The sequence below is a fragment of the Contarinia nasturtii genome, unplaced genomic scaffold (genome assembly GCF_009176525.2).
Source record: "Contarinia nasturtii isolate CC-2019 unplaced genomic scaffold, AAFC_CNas_1.1 Cnas_scaffold_695, whole genome shotgun sequence".
NCBI classification, from domain to species: domain Eukaryota; kingdom Metazoa; phylum Arthropoda; class Insecta; order Diptera; family Cecidomyiidae; genus Contarinia; species Contarinia nasturtii.
In genome coordinates, this window is record NW_022198046.1 from 1,454,920 (window position 1) to 1,472,386 (window position 17,467).

The following is a 17,467-nucleotide window of genomic DNA, read 5'->3' on the forward strand; positions in this document are numbered from 1 at the left end:
TGGGGGTTGAGAAAATCGATGGACAAATTTTGCGTACGGCGGTATAACGACCATGCTCAAATCGGCCTGATTCAGGTTCTCTGACCTCAGAAACGTTCAGAAAACATATTTTTGAGATGTTGTAAATTTTGACCCATTGCAATACTTTCCCCTTACATAAAAGCGTGTTTGGAAAAGTAAAAACGTACTTGAGACACTTTTGTTTAAAATACGTCATCGAATGCATTTACGAAATTGGAAAAATTTTAAAATCCAGCAAAAATGTCTTTTCCGCTGTAAAAAAATATGTATCGTTTATTGACACGATAAAATCGAATATCAAACAAAAAATTGTTTTAAAATTATTGTATATATTTGTTTATTGAGAGTCGATTTATATATCAATACAAATAAAATGTGTTTAATTCAGAAAGCATGTTTACAATGTTCAATTCATTCAATGAATTTAATTTGAAAACCGTAGCATAACATCTGTTCCAATGCAATTGATGGCCTTTATGCTCATTTTCATAAATGTCAATTTAATGCTCAGTTCTTTTTGTATTCTATTCTTTCGACCTTAACTTCATCACCGATTAATTGATACACATAAGTTACGACGATGGTACTTTGAATGTCCATTAGCACAAACGATGGTGTGATAAATGTTTCCAACGCATTATAAGCACCAGTTGCTGAACCAGGATTGATATAGAATTTATTTTCATGTTCATATGCTTCGAATTTATGTGTATGACCCGAAATTAGGATATCAACATCGAGTTGACGCTGCACCAGAGCTAGAGCTTCGGGGTCGGCCCTGAAATATGAAACTTTCGATTAATGTTCAAATTGAATAAATTTGAAATGAATCAATTTTACCACGGAACCACTTGATGGCCATGCGTTAATCCAATACGAAATTGACCAACAGTGACGACCTTCTGCTCTGGATAACTCAAATTCTGTAAAAATAATTGAAAGTGATTAAAATCCCAGCCTATATATAATATCGTTTCTTCTAAAAACACAACGCATATCATACCTCATCAAAATCACCACGAACGATGTGCACATCATTGGCGAGTGTTTTCAGGTAATCGTAGGATTCCTTTGTGCACAAATTCCCAGTGCATAAAATATGTTGAATTCGACCGGGAACCAACAATTTCTTGAATTTTGCTGGCAAACTACTGCAGCGATGTGGAATGTGTAAATCACCAAGAACTAAAACCAACTGCAAAAAGAAAACAACATAGAGCATCTGAATTAGTAACTTCCCATTCACTAGAAAAAATCCGATAACATTTATCATAAACACAAAGAAGAATTGACTACATATGTAAATCTAATTTACGTTCATCAAATACAAACCATTTTTAGCAACAAACAGATCCGGAATTAAAAGACAATAAAATCAAAACGATTTTAACGCGTTCGAGATACTGTGCAATGTAAATTTATTCCTGTAAACAATAAATGTATTATATTTTCTGGGGTGTATTTAAAGTGATATAGACGACGTTTTGACATTTACTATGACACATAATTGCTTCGTTCGGTTAGTCGTACTAGAACACAAACAACCATTTTTGTTTTTTGACATTTGACGGACATAGAGGTTATGTGTCATTGTTTTTCTTTTGGAATTATAAATTTTAGCATTGTCGATTGAACTGTACAAATAAAAAGAATGCGGTTCGTAGTTTATTCATTGCTAAGAAATTTTCCACGAAAACCAATTCAATACCATCGTTATGAACCAACAAATGTGCAAACAGTGAGATATTACAAAAATTTTGGTCATGCACGCCAAGAAGAGTCAAAGCTCAAAGTTGTCTGGACTGGATTTTTAACACTAACAATATTTGCAAGCACGCTTAGATGGTTTCAGTAAGTATATATGTGAGGAATATCTGTCTCTAGACACAAATCAGCATCGATAATAACGATCTTTCTTAAGTCGACATTTTTTTTTGTTGTTATTTTCTATTTCAGTGAGGTGAGTGACATATACGAGGAAGGAGATGATAAAGGAAAACCGGACGATGAAAGAGTGTACAAAGCATCATTTTAGAAATAAAAACGAATTAAATTATTTTTCTTTATTGTAGAAACTATGGAAAATAAAGTGAAAATCGATTAAAACGTTTTGAATTTACTTCAGGTTAAGAAACAGTACTCTTTTTGAACAGCTGTCAATGTTGTTGGAAAAAAACCATTAGATTTGACAGATCTCAGCTGTTATATTTATAAACTCTGATTTTTAATAGAGAAAAACGTCAAGACATAAGTTTCATAAAAGGTGCTTAGAAAAATGGTTTTTGTTATGAATTAACTCATGAAAAATTGTAAATTTTGTGTTTTTTAAGTGGCTTTCGATTTAAAACAAAATTGTAAGTAACTTCAAAAGAAGAAACATTTGAAACGATTCAATTGCCTGTATTTTGCTAAAATTTGTTGTTGTCTCAGAAAGATAGAGTTGATGCGATAGTATGTCGTCTGTGATCCGATTTGGCCAATTGGTTAGTGGTAATTTAACCACAATACAACGTCAATCAGCCCAAATAAATAAATGCCGTCGAATTTTGAGTGTTGTACCGATTTGTGGCCGTGATTCATGTGACATACGACGAAACTATTTCAATCAAAATGACTGGCATGAGAATCACAAACGAACATTTCCATTGGGATTGAACGTATTTCAACTAATTTCGATTGGGTGTGTTTCTGTTGCTCTTTATAATTGGAAATGGTAAGAAAAATCTACGAAAAAGCAATATTTTCAATGAAAATCAAGCAAGTATGTATGTGTAAGTAATATTGATTTTTAACCAGGTTCGATGAGTATATAGCTCCCGTTGTCAACGCAGATGCTGGAGCTGAGCCAAAATATTCATCAGTTGACGAAGACACAACCGACGATGAAGGTTTAAGCGACGATCAACAAGTGAGAAAGAAACAAAAACGTGAAAAAGTCGGCTTTCGAGACCGAAAGGTAATAAATATTTATGACGACTTGAAAAATTTACGGCAAACGGTCATATTCATTCTCTTAAGTTTTTTTTTTCGTTTATTTTTTTTAATGTTCCATTTACTTTTGTTCCATTTTCCTTTATGTGTAAAACCAAATTACCCATGACATTTTGATATGATCACAAGATTATTGAGTATGAAAATCGTATGCGAGCATTTTCTACCCCAGACAAAATTTTCCGGTATTTTTCAACCGTTCGAATTATAAGTGCCAACGCGACAGAAGTGTATATGACACCCGATGATTTTTTGCGTGCAATTACTCCGAATATGAAACAACCCGACGGTATTTACCATTTACTAATCAAACGGTCTACGTGTAATATAAGATCTATTGAAATTCATTCTCATTTGGATGCGGTATTAATTAGAGCTTTCGGTCGATTTAAGAAGAAACAATTGATTTAATTGACTTAATGATAAAATTAGGGCCATTTAACATTTAACGGGGTTTGCATCTCACTTCATTTTGGCTATTGGCTAAGGATTTCTATATCTGTCGTTTTAATTTGTTTTTATTTTATTTTTTGCATTCTCTTTAAAAAAAATACTTTTGTTTATCAATTCAATCATATCCTATTCTATCATTCGTTTGTTCATTAAACATTTTACACATACCTAATTGGCTAACCTTGCTCGTAATAATACAATAATAATAACAAAAATATTCGCTAAAACTATATTGTGTTGGGTAAGACCGTCAAATGTGAGCCGATGTTTTATTTTTTGGTCATAAAATTTTCAAATGGAAAGAAGTCATTTTTTCATTGTTCTGGAATTTTTACCAAAATTGACTTCGGACATGAATTTACCTTGAAAAATTGTTTAAGAAATTGTCAAATGTAAAATCAAAGAAAAAGTGTTATTTTGACATTTCAAGTGAACCGAAACCAAACCATTTCATTGGTTTCATTTACTGAACGAACCGGAGCAAGCGGAAAGTTTCGAAGATGGTTTGCACTGAGATGCGCAAATCACAATGTGCATAGAAGCAACGTTGTATACTCTTAAATTCAAAGCATCGCTATTCACGTACTCAAGCGTCGCCATACAAACCATTTTCGGAACGATCCGCTTGCTCCGTTTCGTTCAACACAAAGTGAAAACAATTCAAGATCGGTTTTTATGAGAAATGTCATAACGGTTCACTTTACTGGTAGAGATACTAAACATGCATCGATTCGCTTCGGAGTTCTACTAAAAATATGGAGTAGAAACGGTAGCGGTAAGCATTTGACCAAATAAAAAAATATGGTAGCGACTCACTTCGAACGATGGCTCACATTTGATGGTATTAACCTACTCTTGATTAGTCAATTCAAGGCGCCCCAATTCAATTTTGAATTTATCATTTTGATCATGGTTACTAAATCGGTAGCTTGCGTCTACTTGGCTTATATGTTTTTTCAAATAGATAATTGAATATGAGAATCGTATCCGACACTTTTCAACACCCGACAAAGTTTTTCGATATTTTGCTACGATTCAAGTGCCGCAACCGCACGGTGAAAATGAAGTATTTATGACGCCAGTCGATTTTCTTACAAGTATGACACCTGGAATGAAACAACCGGATGGTATTTATTTAAAAAAAATGAAATATTCAAACCGATTCAAACGGTTCTAGCTATTGCATGCATTTAATAATAACTAACTCATTCATTTGTTGATAACAATTTCACTAATTTTTAACTAGATTTATGCTATGTTATAGTTTGTTGAGATAATATTTTTGTAAGTGTAATTTTGAATTTAAATTAATATTTTTTTTTTATTTTCTTTTTCATCGAAGGATTGGGACTAGATCAATACCGGAAATACGACCCAAAGGTAAAGATTTTTTTTTTTGAATATATTAAATTAACTTTAGTTGGACATCAGAAATATAAATAATAAGCTAAAGTCAATTTCTTTTTTCACGTGGAAATTCTTTTCGTATCACTTGAGCCTTCTACTTCTTCTTGTTGCCTTGAGTCTTCATCATTGTATATGAGTCCATTTTTTCAATACTTGAACTCCAATCAATCTGAAATAATTTAAAAATTCTATGGAACAGATATTTTTTTATTCTGGAAATCAAACAATGACATTCTCTAGTGTATAGCACTGGATTTTCGGAGTGTCAGCAATATTTTTCAAAAAAAAAACGCAAAATATTTTCATTTTTGAATTTTGAATTTTGAATGAACAGCATTAATCACGTTTACATTTTTTTCTATTTTCTTTTCTGAACGCACAATTTTATTACAAATTCGAACGAAACAAAAATTACACAAATATAAAACCCAAATCAATAAAAAAATTCTAAAAATATGAAATCCCGAAGGAAGAGGTACTTCAAAGCATTATACTTTTTTTTTCTAGAAGTTTTTTTTTCGTTAAGCTTGTAAAATTAGCCCATTTGGAATGAATAGAAACTTTTAACAAATTCAAAAAAAAAAAAACACAAACAAACACTCAAACACTTTCTCTCAGTTCTCAAGCACAAGCATAGTTTGTAGTATTTCTAATGTGCAAATGAAAATGTGCAAAAAAAGTGAAACAAAGAAAATGCCAGCCCAGAATAACACAAGTAACTACAATGAAGTTCTGCCGGAAATGTAGCTGTATCGTGATACCAAACAAAGATTAGGGCACAAAATTCACATAAATTTTGCCAAGTTGACATTTCCATTTGTGCAATTTATGGCGACGTTTTCTTTGTTCCCTTTGATATTCAAACAAAGACATCCAGAAAATACACAAACACATTCATATCCATATGCATACACTTCAATGAAAAACTTGTAGTGCCTATGGCTTTCAATGAGTTACATAAAATGCAAAAAATCTTGAATAGAAAAGTCATCCGATTTACTTATTCATCTTCTTTGCAATTAGCGAAATGCAAATAGAGAAATACCATTTTTGTTTTAGACCCGCTATATGTATACGTATTTTTTCTTTATTACATTGTACTGTGAACTCGTTTATTAAAGCCGAGCAAAGGATTTACGAACACACTCACAAAATAGCAAAGTGTTTGTCATTAGTTTGCATAACAAGAAAATTTAACGCACTTAGTTACACCCCGAGTCATTATTATTCATTTTTGTTTTTCATTATCCATCTCGTTTGCATTGCAAATGATGTTCCACATGCACAGTTTTGCGCTTTACACTTTAGAAATAAAAAAACACACATACTTCTAGTGATGATAGTATATATAAGCGTATACCGAAATGAATAAAAGTAGTTGAATCTGCCATTCAATCTGCACATTAACTCGCGCTCACACCGTACCTGATTCCATATAGAGAGAATGATTTTGTATATAAATAGCACAATACATTTTAATTGGATGCAACAACAGAAACGGATGTGTCAAATTAAACCATCTTTTCTCACCCGTTAGCATCATTTTCTTTGCTGCTCCACACGCCCTCTCCTCATTTAATCTCCTTTGCTACTTATTATATTTCAAAGCACACTGAACGTAATGTTATGGCATGAAAATCCTGTTTAACACATTGTTTTGTCCTTTGTATTTAAAAAAAATTGAAATGATTTTCCCGTTTGTTTCCCTTTTTGTTTGAATTGGTTTATGTTAATGGGAATTGTAAGAAGTGTTTGCAGGACACGATTTTGTTACGCCACATAATTTTCAAATTTCAAAACCACTGGAAACTATAAACGTTCGTTGTATAATAAAGTTTTTTTTTATGTTGTCTCACGAGTAAATTTCTACTTAAAAATTTCTCTTATTTACATGCTCTCTTTTTTTACATTTTCTAGCTCTCTCTATATCTCTGTCTCTATAAAACTCTTTTATTGATTTTCGAATGTTCCGGTTTTTATATTCTATCTGTTCACTTTTCTATCTAATGAGAATGCTTTGTGGTTCGAAGGATCTTTATTGTATCCATTTGTGTAGATTTAAAAGCATTAATGCAATTCCATTGAAATGTATTCGATTTATTTCTTCTTGATTTAGACCGTGACGCAACGACTCGAGCTATCATTAGAGAAGGACAGTATATTCTACAAATTGGGCTCATATGGACTCATTTCGTTTTCGGATTATATTTTTCTTCTCACAGTTTTAAGCAGTAAGTAACACAAAATGAATAAAAGCTTTTTTTTCATCAGTTTTGTTTAATTTTATTGATCAGTCTGTTTATAAGAGATTACAAATTGAAAAAAAAAAATACATATCAACTCCAAGAATAGATGACACAATTTTCACGAGATAAACTTTTCAGTTGATTAACTTTAATTAGATCGGCCAAAAAGCAGAAAAAGAGGAAAAAAGCAAAAACAATTTCGTATATATACATGTCATGAAGTCTCTCACATTTAAATCACCGACAAACAAATACAATCATAAAATCATGGTTGTTGGTTTTTTTCCCTTCACTTTGCATCGATCGCAATAAAATATATATGTATATCTATAAATTTCTCAAGTAAATATCAAAATTCCAAAGGCGAACTTATTTGCAAGATATCGCGTTCGCAATTGCATTTGGACCAGAGCCAAAGTAATTCATGAAATATTCAAAAGCGTTATTCAGTTTCTTCATCCATCATGATTTTCGGTTTCGATTGTCTTTTCTTGTGCTTATTCCTTCCATTTCACTCGGTTGGTAGTTTTCGAATGCGTTGTTCTCAAAACGAAATTAAATCGTTAAAAACATTTTGGAGCATATAGATGATAGTGTTTTCCCTTGGTTACCAATAAGTGAATGAATTCAAAATAACTGCTGCTATCGCGCTTAAACCAAAATCGATCAAGTTTTCATCATCTAGTAGATCATTAAATTTTGTATGTTAACTCTCCCACAAACGTATTTAAATTTACATGAATCACAAGTTTTTTTTTTTCTTTTTTTTTGTTAGTTAATCAAAACATTTATGAACTTCTAACTACATCACTTACTAAAAAAAATCATGCCTCTGAAATTTGATTCACAAATGTGAATTCCAGCTTCTCTCTTTGGTAATAGTTTTGTTTGTATAGATTTTTCTTTGTATTTATGAAATAGAATCTATCATCTACAGATTCTCCTGTTTATCAATATACATAGAATAAAGATATATATATATTTCGTGCACTTGTATCTAATTATTTTGTGAAAAATATGGTTTACTCTAACGTTTCAGTTTTAAATAGATGTATATATGTATGTTAATGTATATATAAAGTTATATCAATGAGTCAATACATTCATGAGTCAGGAAAACGAGCGAATCAAGAGAAAAAATCAAGTTTTTCTGCCAATGGCTAATTCATTCAATACTATAGTATAAGTTAGATTAATTTTTAATGCAACTTTCATGAATGAATTGAACAAATATGGCCTTAAATCTTAAATATATATATAGAAAGAGCCGAAACAATGGTATTTTCGTAGATGATTCGTGTTTTTTTTTGGCTTGTAGAAAAATACATTCTAAGTTCACAAATCTATAATTTATAAATAGTTTTGCAGTATAAAGGTCCATTGCAGACGATCCTATGTAGTAAGCCTTCGATTTCATGTTTTTCTTTTTAAATTTTGTTTCGTTTAGTTGGCCGTTTGGTATTTTTTTTTATTATTTCAGTTTACTACACGGTGGTGATATTGCTGTCGCTATAGTTGTTACATTTGGTGTTATTGGTGGTTTACTCGATTTAACTATATCAAAATACTTTGTACTGTTGTATCCGAACAAATCGAAATCCGGCCCGTATATTTTTAATAAGTCCCTTAACATAACGTCGTCAAGCTTCGAAAAATACCTTGTTCAGAGAAATTGATAAAAGTGAAATAGATGTTGATGAAAATTAGGGTATTAACCTCATTATTCTATTGATCAATAGAATTGTGATGAATTTAAACGTACTTGTTAATAAGTTTAGCCGTTTGATGCGTAGATTCGTTGGAAATTGAGCGAATTTTTTTGCCAAATGGCATTTTATTCAGAAGTAGTGTCTCTAGGCCACTTTGACGAATAATGTATTCCGTATCACGTTGGAGCGTCTCCACTTTGGCAATTAAGGTATAATTAATAGTGCATGGCGTACAAAATGAATAGTACGGCGAAAAGTGTTCATCGAACCGTTGACCTTTCTTATAGTTATCGATTAAAAATAGAATAAATTCGGTGAATGTTGGTCCGGGCGGTTTCTATGTCCAAAATAAAAATGGAAATAAATTGTATGTAATTTCCGTCAATAAATACTGAACATGAAAATAAAGAGCAGATCTGCAATAGCGTGTAAAAGCAAATGACAGTAACTAACCCGTTTATTTCCTTTGCGAAAATCTTTAATGATTTGATCTCCCAATAATTTGTAGTATTTGTTACGACGACTTTCCAATTTATTACGATAACCGGATAACAGTCGTTCAAATGGTTCGCGCACTATAAGAAATGACAATGAGCTAGAAAGTGCTTCGTTAAGTTCGGTGGCTGATGGTCGTGGAAAGCGTTTTCGTGCCAATTCGAGTGGTGATGCTTTCGTTCGTTGCAAAAATTGCACATCATACCCGCCTGCAAATAAAAAATTAACAAAGTAAATCAAATTTAAAAATGCAACACGCGCCACCAATTCGCCCAATATGAATCAAATATTTCAAATTACAAATGAATGAGCCGTGTGCATCAACAGCTATAATAACTTGCCTAAAATATTAAAGTAGTACATCCACGTTGAGCTTGCCGCTTTAAATATATTACACCATGCTATGCCCGAGCCGTGGCCCATTGAAATGAAAAATTCCCATGCATTTGGCGGATATTGGTCGATCATATTGTATTTGGTACACATTTTCCATAAGTGGTCGCGTCTTGTCGTAAAATCCGCTTCGGCAACAGCGACTTTTTCCTCCGAATATTCATAAATTGGATTGACAGTCGTACTGGGTATGGATGGTAAATTTTGCGTTGCTGCTTTGCCCATTGCACTGATTATTGATTTATTTGATACTCCTGTTTGACCAAATTTATGATGGTTATATCGTTTGTATTGCAAACGATTCATGGTGTAGTGCTTCTACAGTGGACACAAATGAAAAGTTAAAAAAAAAACAAACGAAATTCAAACTGAAAATGTTTACTCGTTCATAAAGCGATGCCGAAACGACTGTAAATTATTCAAATGGGATTTAATATGCATTGCGTATTTGTTTATGCTTTTCCCATTGATGTCAATTTGAACATATTCAAATGGAAAATAATTGCACTACAATTTCATATGAAACAAAACCTTGCACAGTTTGCGAGTACTACTATTTGTCGTTCACACTATTCACATATGGTGTTGTTGTTGACATCTTCGATCTTGATACTAGTACTTAGAATTACAATAATTTACCTCATCGCCCAAATAGTTTCCGTTCCCATTGATGCTATTTTTAACAGCGGCGGATGTCATTGGTACCGTTGACAAAGACGATGATTCCCATGCGGCAAACGATTCTCGCAGTAAAACAATAAAATAAATTCCAATGATTGACACAATGAGCAAAATTTTCAAGCAAAAATGTAGCCGCTTCTTCGTACATTGTATCGATACCAACATTTTGGATTTGTTGTATTGCACGTGCTGTTTTCGTTTTACTCAACGTTCATTTGAAATATTGCTGCCTACAGTCCAATAATCATTGAGATTATTCATTATTTTAATGCAGTTTCCGTGTTGTTCTTCAACGCCAACCAATAATATTTATCGTATTTTTAGAGTGCATTTCTTTCCATATCAATTTTCCGCTACTATTTTCGAATCGATTCTACTGAACGAAAGAAAAAAAAGGTGATAGATAAAAAAAGTGCACCCCTTCTATTTAAAAATGAAAATATTTTTATACAAATTATCGCAAAATCCATTTAAAGATATTTTCAATCGCGTGCTGCACACTTTGAGTTCAATGTGCTTCCCATTAATTTGCTGTAAGCTTAAATTAATTAGACGTTTAAAAATCGATTTTCTCAGTATCGTGAAATTTGAAATAGTTTGCAGTTTACCCAGTGAAGTTTCGGGCAAACTTTATTCTCTGCGGAGCACTTGCTATTTGGCCTATTTAATTCACAAAGTAAAGCCGCCAATTCACACATAAGAAAATTACAACGGCGAAAATGTTGGCGAAGAGAAGAGCTAAGAATATTTGGCACATGAACAACAAAGAACACCTGTAACTAATAATTTATGAGAGCATTCTTTTGTTTGCCTTCGATTTTCGATTTTTCATACTTTAATTCTTTTCTCCACATACATAATTCGGTGGTTTTCCTCCACATTTTATTTTCATCATTCTTTTTGCATTTGATAAATTACATACATTTCAACCCAATATATCGGACAAACACAATAATGTGGTCTTTTATAGTTATTTAACATGCCAACGTAAAGTTGATTGTGAAAGTGAAACGCTGTTGTTTTTCGATTCCGATTCCGATTTTTCTCCAGCTTTCATTCTTTCTATCCGAATAATGTGTGGCTAACGAAGCAGCATAGTATTAAAGAGCCTCATGCGGCATGCAATAGCATTTACATTAACAGTCAACTCGATTAAATATTTAATGGCATTGTTGTTGTTGCTATCCCAAAACGTATGCGTCAAAAAAACTCGAATTAAATCGTGTAAATCGAAAAATGCGATAAATTCCAGCCGCTTTCATTCCGTATATCATGTGTGTACGTTTTAATTCATTACAATAAAAAAGTAAGCTGCTAGTGACACGATTGAGCTGTGTGTTTTTTCTTCTTAAAAATTGGCATGAAAGCCTATAAACGGGTGCGTGTGTGGGAGAGAGCGAGGGAGAGAGAAAGTTTTGTTTTGTATTTTGTCACGTGAATGAATAAAAACAAGAACTATTTTCAAAAGAAACGTACAAACCATAATGAATTTCGATGGGGTGTTGCTACTGTTTACGTTTTTTTACTATTGGGAGTATGAATTGAAAACAGATTTTTTTAAATCTGGTTTTTCAACTTGCACTCCCAATATTTTGACGGATCGATGAATAAAATGCATGTTGTTTTTTCTAATTTAAACATTTTCAGTTTTTTAATATTTTTAATATTCTCTGGTTGACTTGTTCCTAGTTTCGATTACTTTTTCATCAACTCTATTTTGAGTACATAATGAAATTAAAGAGTTCTTGTGATAGAAAAAAGTCAGTTTCTGAAAAGGGGGCATGATTCGCACAAGTCACATGAATGACGGCATTGTTTGACGTCATCATGGAAATGGTTATGGTAAGCTTTTTCCTGGCAAACTGCGTTGCACACAGCTACTGCGTGTATGCGAACAGGGGAGATTGAACTATGTAGAACGCCTTACGTCTATTGAATTTCAAAATAAAAAAAAAACACACACTCACATTTTTTATGTGTCGACCATCGTCGATTTCAAATAAACGGACGATTTAAATCATCAAATTCATATCATTGTCAAATGCAACAGTCATCGATTGTATGTGCCAACATTTCTAGAAACATCTGATAAAGAAATAATGTAATTGAAAGCTTCCGAATAAATTTCCAAGTTTGAATCACGCGCATCATACAAGTAGCTATTACGATCGGCAAAAACCATATATGTATGTGGTGCTATAGTCATATTTGTTCGTTCTTCTTTTATGATTTTTTTTTCTCGTCTTATCAATTTATGCCGTTGGCGCAGGAAATTGTAGGCTTCCTTTTTCTCAACTTCTATTCAATCTATTATCTATGCAAAGTGATGTATAAAAAAGTAGTAAACTTACTTGTATTTTTGTACGTCACAGTGGTTTATCGATGATTTGAATTCGTCTTTTGTTCGGGGTGGTGGAAACCAATTCAAATTTTCTCTTTTGTTCAATTTAAATTGCTTATTCACTTTTAACTAGGCTATCACAAAACAAATTTGACTTTTTCCTTCTTTTTTTTTTGCAAAAATTCAGAAATAAAAATCAAAACTAAACCGAAAGAAATGTCGAGAGCTACTTTTTTTTAATTCTAAAACGCACTGAATGTAAATGCACGATTCAAACTGTTTGCACAGCGATGGCTGTCTGAGAACAGAAAGAAAATGAAGAGAATTCCTAGCACGGTAATTTCCAAGCACTTATGTTTTGCAAAATTCACGCACACAATCAACCAAAGGATAAAATGATAAAAGCTATATGTCTCACACATAGACATATATACCGTGACGTGGTTGATGTTTGTACGTGTGCGTGAATGTGGAAAAGCTGTTCCACCATCTGATGTATGGGATTTGCGAGACTTGTGCGATAACACATACTTACGTAAACCGCATCAATATTCCCACTCGAATGGAGCAGATTTCGGTGTATATGTTTATGTGCTCATATTGACGCCACTTAGTCGCTTCGCATTGAGGGGCAATTTTTGCTGTTGCTTTCAAGCGAAATTTTCACAACAATCGTCTATTCTGTGCGCTCGGTACATGAGGAAGGTACCCTCCCGAAAATGGATAACGTGGCACAAAAGAAAGCAGAGCAACAATAACAAATACAAAATATCTTGCTTTTCCTTTTGTTTAACAAACAAAAAAAGAAGAATTGGCGAATCGATGCAGTCTTGCGCACATCCATTATTTTCATTTTGGGAAAACGTGATTAACATGTGGCCGAACAAACTGTCGAGGGTGTATAAATTGTATAACAGTTTATCTTTGTTTACTATATTCTTTTTCTCTTTCATACACATGCACACATATTTTTGGTATAGTTAAGACAGCGAGATAAGAATGTACATTTGTATATATAAAATCACATGCTGGAGGTTTGAAATCCGTGCCAAGGAAATACAAAAAAAAACTTCCTAGCACGAAACAAAGACCATATGGTCATTGATATGTCAGCTTGAAAAATAGTTGATCGGGAATTTAAATATCGCACTTCTCTTTTCCACCTATTGGAAGCAAAGACATTTCTTTAATTCACAACACAATAAATCATTCTGTTTGAAAAAGTAGATAAGAAACAAACGACATCAAACAAAACATTCTATTTTTTCCTATTTAATTGTTTCATTTCGATTGTTTTTCTTTGTGTTTTTTTCAGCTTCGAGGCGCCATTTCGAGATTGCATTTCGGTATGATATTTATTATTATTAAATAGAGAATAGCTAATTAATGAAAGACGACTTGATTTCACCATTTACTTGACACATATAATTTGGGGGCCAAACATTAAAAAAACAACTCACTTATAAGTTGACCATTGAAACCATTAAATTTGAATTAACATCGGAATAATTTCCATGTTTGCCCCAACCCGATTCTCATTAGTTTCTTTTCCTACCTTTTGTAGACTTTTCGACTTGAATGGCGATGGTGATGTTGATTCTTCGGAATTTGACAAGGTGGCAACCTTAGTTCAGAAACAAACTTCAATTGGTAACAGACACCGTGATCACTCAAATACAGGCAATACTTTTAAGGTAACTAATTTTATCATTGTTTTGATCAAGAATAGTTTCATATTTTCGACATTTGAAATGCAATTAATCATTAATTTTTCTGTATGTTTTTCTTTATAGGGTGTCAATTCAGGTATTATTGGTTATTTGACCAATCAAAACCCATTTGTATCAATTTTTTTATATTTTCAGCTTTAACGACATATTTCTTTGGAAAAAAGATGGACAAGAAGTTAACGATTGAAAAATTCTTGGAATTTCAACAACAAATTCAAAAAGAAATTTTGTCATTGGAATTTAGACGAAAGAATCCAAACGATGAAAATAAGATATCTGAAAGTGATTTCGCCGAATTGCTTTTGGCCTACGCTGGTTTGTCTGAAAAGAAAAAGTCCAAGAAAATGAAACGAGTGAAAAGACGTTTTAGAGATCACGGTGTTGGTATTTCATTGAAGGAATATTTGGATTTCTTTCACTTTTTGAATAATATCAATGACGTCGATACAGCGCTTACTTTTTATCATATTGCCGGAGCATCAATCGATCAGCAGACACTTAAGCACGTCGCAAAAACTGTTGCACATGTAGAATTATCCGATCATGTGGTGGACGTGGTACGATTTTAAATCAATTCCTTTCCTGTATTAAAGCATGTTGTTAAAGAATTTTCTAAAAATGTCTATTTTCTACAACTTTAGGTTTTTACGATTTTCGACGAAAATATGGATAATCAACTTTCGAACCGCGAGTTTGTGGCTGTAATGAAGAATCGACTATTGAGAGGATTGGAAAAACCAAAAGATACCGGCTTCGTAAAACTCGTTCATTCGATGTTGAAATGCGCAAAAGATACCAAACCTGTCCTCCTTGATATTTAAATCGAAAACAGTCTTTTCTCACATTGAAATCATTCTCATCTTTACCTATAGCGAAATTTCTATTGTTATCCCTTTTTTCTCGTTTTTTTTTTTTTTGTTAAATTTTTATGCAAACATATTTACAATTTCAAATATACGTCTAAATAAATCGATTTATTCAATAGCGTTAAAATATTTGCCCGTTTTTAATTAAATCTTTTTTTATTCATCGTACTGAATTTAACTGATATAACACTTCTGAAAATCTAGTACTTCAACATTCCACATGATGGGAACGTACTCCATGCCGGTTGACAGTTCGCTCTCATATTTCTATATTTACATTTGTTTTGTTACAGTATTTATTTGCTTGAAAAAGTGACGATTTAAAATAATTAAATAAATTATCAAAAAACTGAATTCAAAAAATGATTCCCGATCCATTGCTGTTTACATTTTCTCTCATTGAAACAGGCGCACTTCTCTTCTTATTGGTGTATTTTGTATCCTTTTCAAAAGAATAATATTAGCCTATCGGTATCATAAAAATGAATGTTTGGCGTCAATTATTCATTCCTTACATTAAAATAACACAACAGACTATTATTTTATCCGATTTAGAATGTGATTATATGAATGCTCAACATTGCTGTTCGAAGCTAAATTTTTGGATTATACCAAAACTAGTGGCACATGCATTTTTAACATTGGCTTTTCTCTTCACGGGTCACTATTGGTTATTTCTTTGCAATGTACCGATGTTGGGATGGAGTGCGTATGAACTATATAGTCTTCCATCTGGAAATATGGGCCTATTTGATCCAACCGAAATTCACAATCGTGGCATGATCAAAAAACATATGCGCAACTGCATGATATATCTCGGATATTATCTAATACTTTTCTTTGTCTATTTGTACTGGTAATCTAATGAATAATTTAAATCAAATGATAAAATGCAGTATTTTAAATAGAAAAATTGTTCGTATTTTTTCAGTTTAATCAACGCTTTGCTCAAAGGGGATCCAATTAGACGACATGAAGATGGCGAGATAATAACTGAATTTTAAGTTTGGCATTCACAAAAGATATTATTTGAACTATGTCAACATCAATAATACTCAAATTAGACTGAATTTTATTTATTCAAACCAAAGTATTGAAACTATTCGTCGGAACATAAAGTTTATATTAGAATTCATTTCATGAACATATTTCAAACCAAAAAAAAAATTCAAAACCTTATATCACATGGGGGGCGAAGTTTATAGAAAATGCACATGAAGTAGTGCCAAACTATAGTTTTTTATCTGCCAATTCAATTAAAAGACAAACAAGAACGACTAAGCTAAATTGATTTTGGGTTTTCTTGTTATTTTATGTATTATATTTATTGAATTTAGCATCAACAAATGTCATTGAGATATTTCCTAAAATTAATGCAAAAACAAATTTAGCCAAATTAAACAAAATTGATGGTTGTTTAGATTGTGTCACAAGAAAATGTGCGATTTTTGTGAAAAAAATCGTTATGAAATATTTGTCATTTAATTAGACCAATTGTTTAAACAAGTTTTTTAAAAAATTTCCATTCAAGTCGTATTTGCAATAAAAATTAATTAAAAATTGAAGCAGTTTTTTTCTCTGTCAACCTCATTTTCGCACATACAATACAGTGAATCAATTGTTTCGATAGAATTTGTCAGTTACCAAGTAAGTGAAATGTGAGATTGCCGTTTTAAATTCAATTGTTAATAATATAAACAGAATGAAAAACAGCAGTCTGTTATTCAAATTTCTGAAGCTTGTGACAAAGCGGAATTGTAAATAAGGACAGGTCATGCATTAAAGATTAAAATCGTGCTCGAAGCTTGGCCAACACTTTGATGATACGAAATACAAAGTTAAATAACAAACATACAAACAAAGAAGCAACGAAAAAATAACAATATGAAAATATAAATAAAAACAATCACAACAAAATGAGTCGTCGGCATTTGTTCGCATATGTGTGGAATGTTTTTTCTTCTACTCTTTAACGTTGTGTTTGTATATTGGTTGTACATTTGATACCTGTATGTAAGTAAGTAACAAGTGTAATTGTTGCTTGCATATCAATGTCATATACAAATAAACGCGCACACGCAATGTCAAAGCGATTCCAATCCGTTTTTGTCTCGACAATACCAACAACGCAAAC

General features: G+C 32.2%; 4 protein-coding genes across 7 annotated transcripts; 2 read left to right on the top strand and 2 right to left on the bottom strand.

Moving 5' to 3' along the window:
- Nucleotides 1–330: 330 nt before the first annotated feature.
- Nucleotides 331–1,608, bottom strand: LOC116340505 (vacuolar protein sorting-associated protein 29). The gene is made up of 4 exons (XM_031767043.1): nucleotides 1,354–1,608; nucleotides 1,025–1,216; nucleotides 862–944; nucleotides 331–799 (listed from the first exon to the last, which is right to left on the bottom strand). Exons 1-4 carry the CDS (start codon nucleotides 1,354–1,356, stop codon nucleotides 529–531), a joined length of 549 nt encoding a protein of 182 aa, XP_031622903.1. The 5' UTR covers nucleotides 1,357–1,608; the 3' UTR covers nucleotides 331–528.
- A 615-nt stretch (nucleotides 1,609–2,223) lies between these two features.
- LOC116340502 (calcium uptake protein 1 homolog, mitochondrial-like) lies at nucleotides 2,224–15,384 on the top strand. 3 transcript variants are annotated; one of them, XM_031767038.1, is made up of 11 exons: nucleotides 2,224–2,375; nucleotides 2,456–2,734; nucleotides 2,818–2,977; nucleotides 4,430–4,592; nucleotides 4,808–4,845; nucleotides 6,989–7,103; nucleotides 14,053–14,083; nucleotides 14,302–14,431; nucleotides 14,531–14,543; nucleotides 14,603–15,024; nucleotides 15,109–15,288. In XM_031767038.1, the coding sequence occupies exons 2-11, from the start codon at nucleotides 2,475–2,477 to the stop codon at nucleotides 15,286–15,288; spliced, it is 1,512 nt and encodes a 503-aa protein (XP_031622898.1). In that variant the 5' UTR covers nucleotides 2,224–2,375; nucleotides 2,456–2,474. The 3 variants fall into 3 exon arrangements, with proteins under 3 accessions (XP_031622898.1, XP_031622897.1, XP_031622899.1); XM_031767037.1 differs by having other exon boundaries at nucleotides 2,225–2,375; nucleotides 2,452–2,734; nucleotides 15,109–15,384; XM_031767039.1 differs by lacking the exon at nucleotides 4,430–4,592 and adding an exon at nucleotides 3,142–3,301 and having other exon boundaries at nucleotides 2,226–2,375; nucleotides 2,452–2,734; nucleotides 15,109–15,383.
- On the bottom strand, nucleotides 7,210–13,048 carry LOC116340504 (carbohydrate sulfotransferase 11). 2 transcript variants are annotated; one of them, XM_031767041.1, is made up of 6 exons: nucleotides 12,748–13,048; nucleotides 10,355–10,769; nucleotides 9,664–10,033; nucleotides 9,281–9,531; nucleotides 8,881–9,164; nucleotides 7,210–8,776 (listed from the first exon to the last, which is right to left on the bottom strand). In XM_031767041.1, the coding sequence occupies exons 2-6, from the start codon at nucleotides 10,559–10,561 to the stop codon at nucleotides 8,590–8,592; spliced, it is 1,299 nt and encodes a 432-aa protein (XP_031622901.1). In that variant the 5' UTR covers nucleotides 10,562–10,769; nucleotides 12,748–13,048; the 3' UTR covers nucleotides 7,210–8,589. The 2 variants fall into 2 exon arrangements, with proteins under 2 accessions (XP_031622901.1, XP_031622900.1); XM_031767040.1 differs by having other exon boundaries at nucleotides 10,355–10,772.
- Nucleotides 15,385–15,585: 201 nt separating the features above from the next.
- Nucleotides 15,586–16,620, top strand: LOC116341126 (protein cornichon homolog 4). Its single transcript, XM_031768004.1, has 3 exons — nucleotides 15,586–15,770; nucleotides 15,867–16,189; nucleotides 16,265–16,620. Exons 1-3 carry the CDS (start codon nucleotides 15,696–15,698, stop codon nucleotides 16,335–16,337), a joined length of 471 nt encoding a protein of 156 aa, XP_031623864.1. The 5' UTR covers nucleotides 15,586–15,695; the 3' UTR covers nucleotides 16,338–16,620.
- Nucleotides 16,621–17,467: the final 847 nt, after the last annotated feature.

Coding starts and splice junctions, on each gene's coding strand:
- LOC116340502 (XM_031767038.1), top strand. CDS start 2,475: ATGTCGTCTGTGATCCGATTTGGCCAATTGGTTAGTGGTAATTTAACC. Junction 7,104..14,052: donor TCTTCTCACAGTTTTAAGCA/GTAAGTAACACA, acceptor TGTTTTTTTCAG/CTTCGAGGCGCCATTTCGAG. Junction 15,025..15,108: donor CCGATCATGTGGTGGACGTG/GTACGATTTTAA, acceptor CTACAACTTTAG/GTTTTTACGATTTTCGACGA.
- LOC116340504 (XM_031767041.1), bottom strand. CDS start 10,561: ATGTTGGTATCGATACAATGTACGAAGAAGCGGCTACATTTTTGCTTG. Junction 9,532..9,663: donor GTACTACTTTAATATTTTAG/GCAAGTTATTAT, acceptor TTTTATTTGCAG/GCGGGTATGATGTGCAATTT. Junction 8,777..8,880: donor ACGGCTAAACTTATTAACAA/GTACGTTTAAAT, acceptor TCTCTGAACAAG/GTATTTTTCGAAGCTTGACG.
- LOC116341126 (XM_031768004.1), top strand. CDS start 15,696: ATGATTCCCGATCCATTGCTGTTTACATTTTCTCTCATTGAAACAGGC. Junction 15,771..15,866: donor TCTTCTTATTGGTGTATTTT/GTATCCTTTTCA, acceptor ATAACACAACAG/ACTATTATTTTATCCGATTT. Junction 16,190..16,264: donor TTCTTTGTCTATTTGTACTG/GTAATCTAATGA, acceptor GTATTTTTTCAG/TTTAATCAACGCTTTGCTCA.
- LOC116340505 (XM_031767043.1), bottom strand. Junction 945..1,024: donor TTCGTGGTGATTTTGATGAG/GTATGATATGCG, acceptor TTATTTTTACAG/AATTTGAGTTATCCAGAGCA. Junction 800..861: donor GGCCATCAAGTGGTTCCGTG/GTAAAATTGATT, acceptor TTCATATTTCAG/GGCCGACCCCGAAGCTCTAG.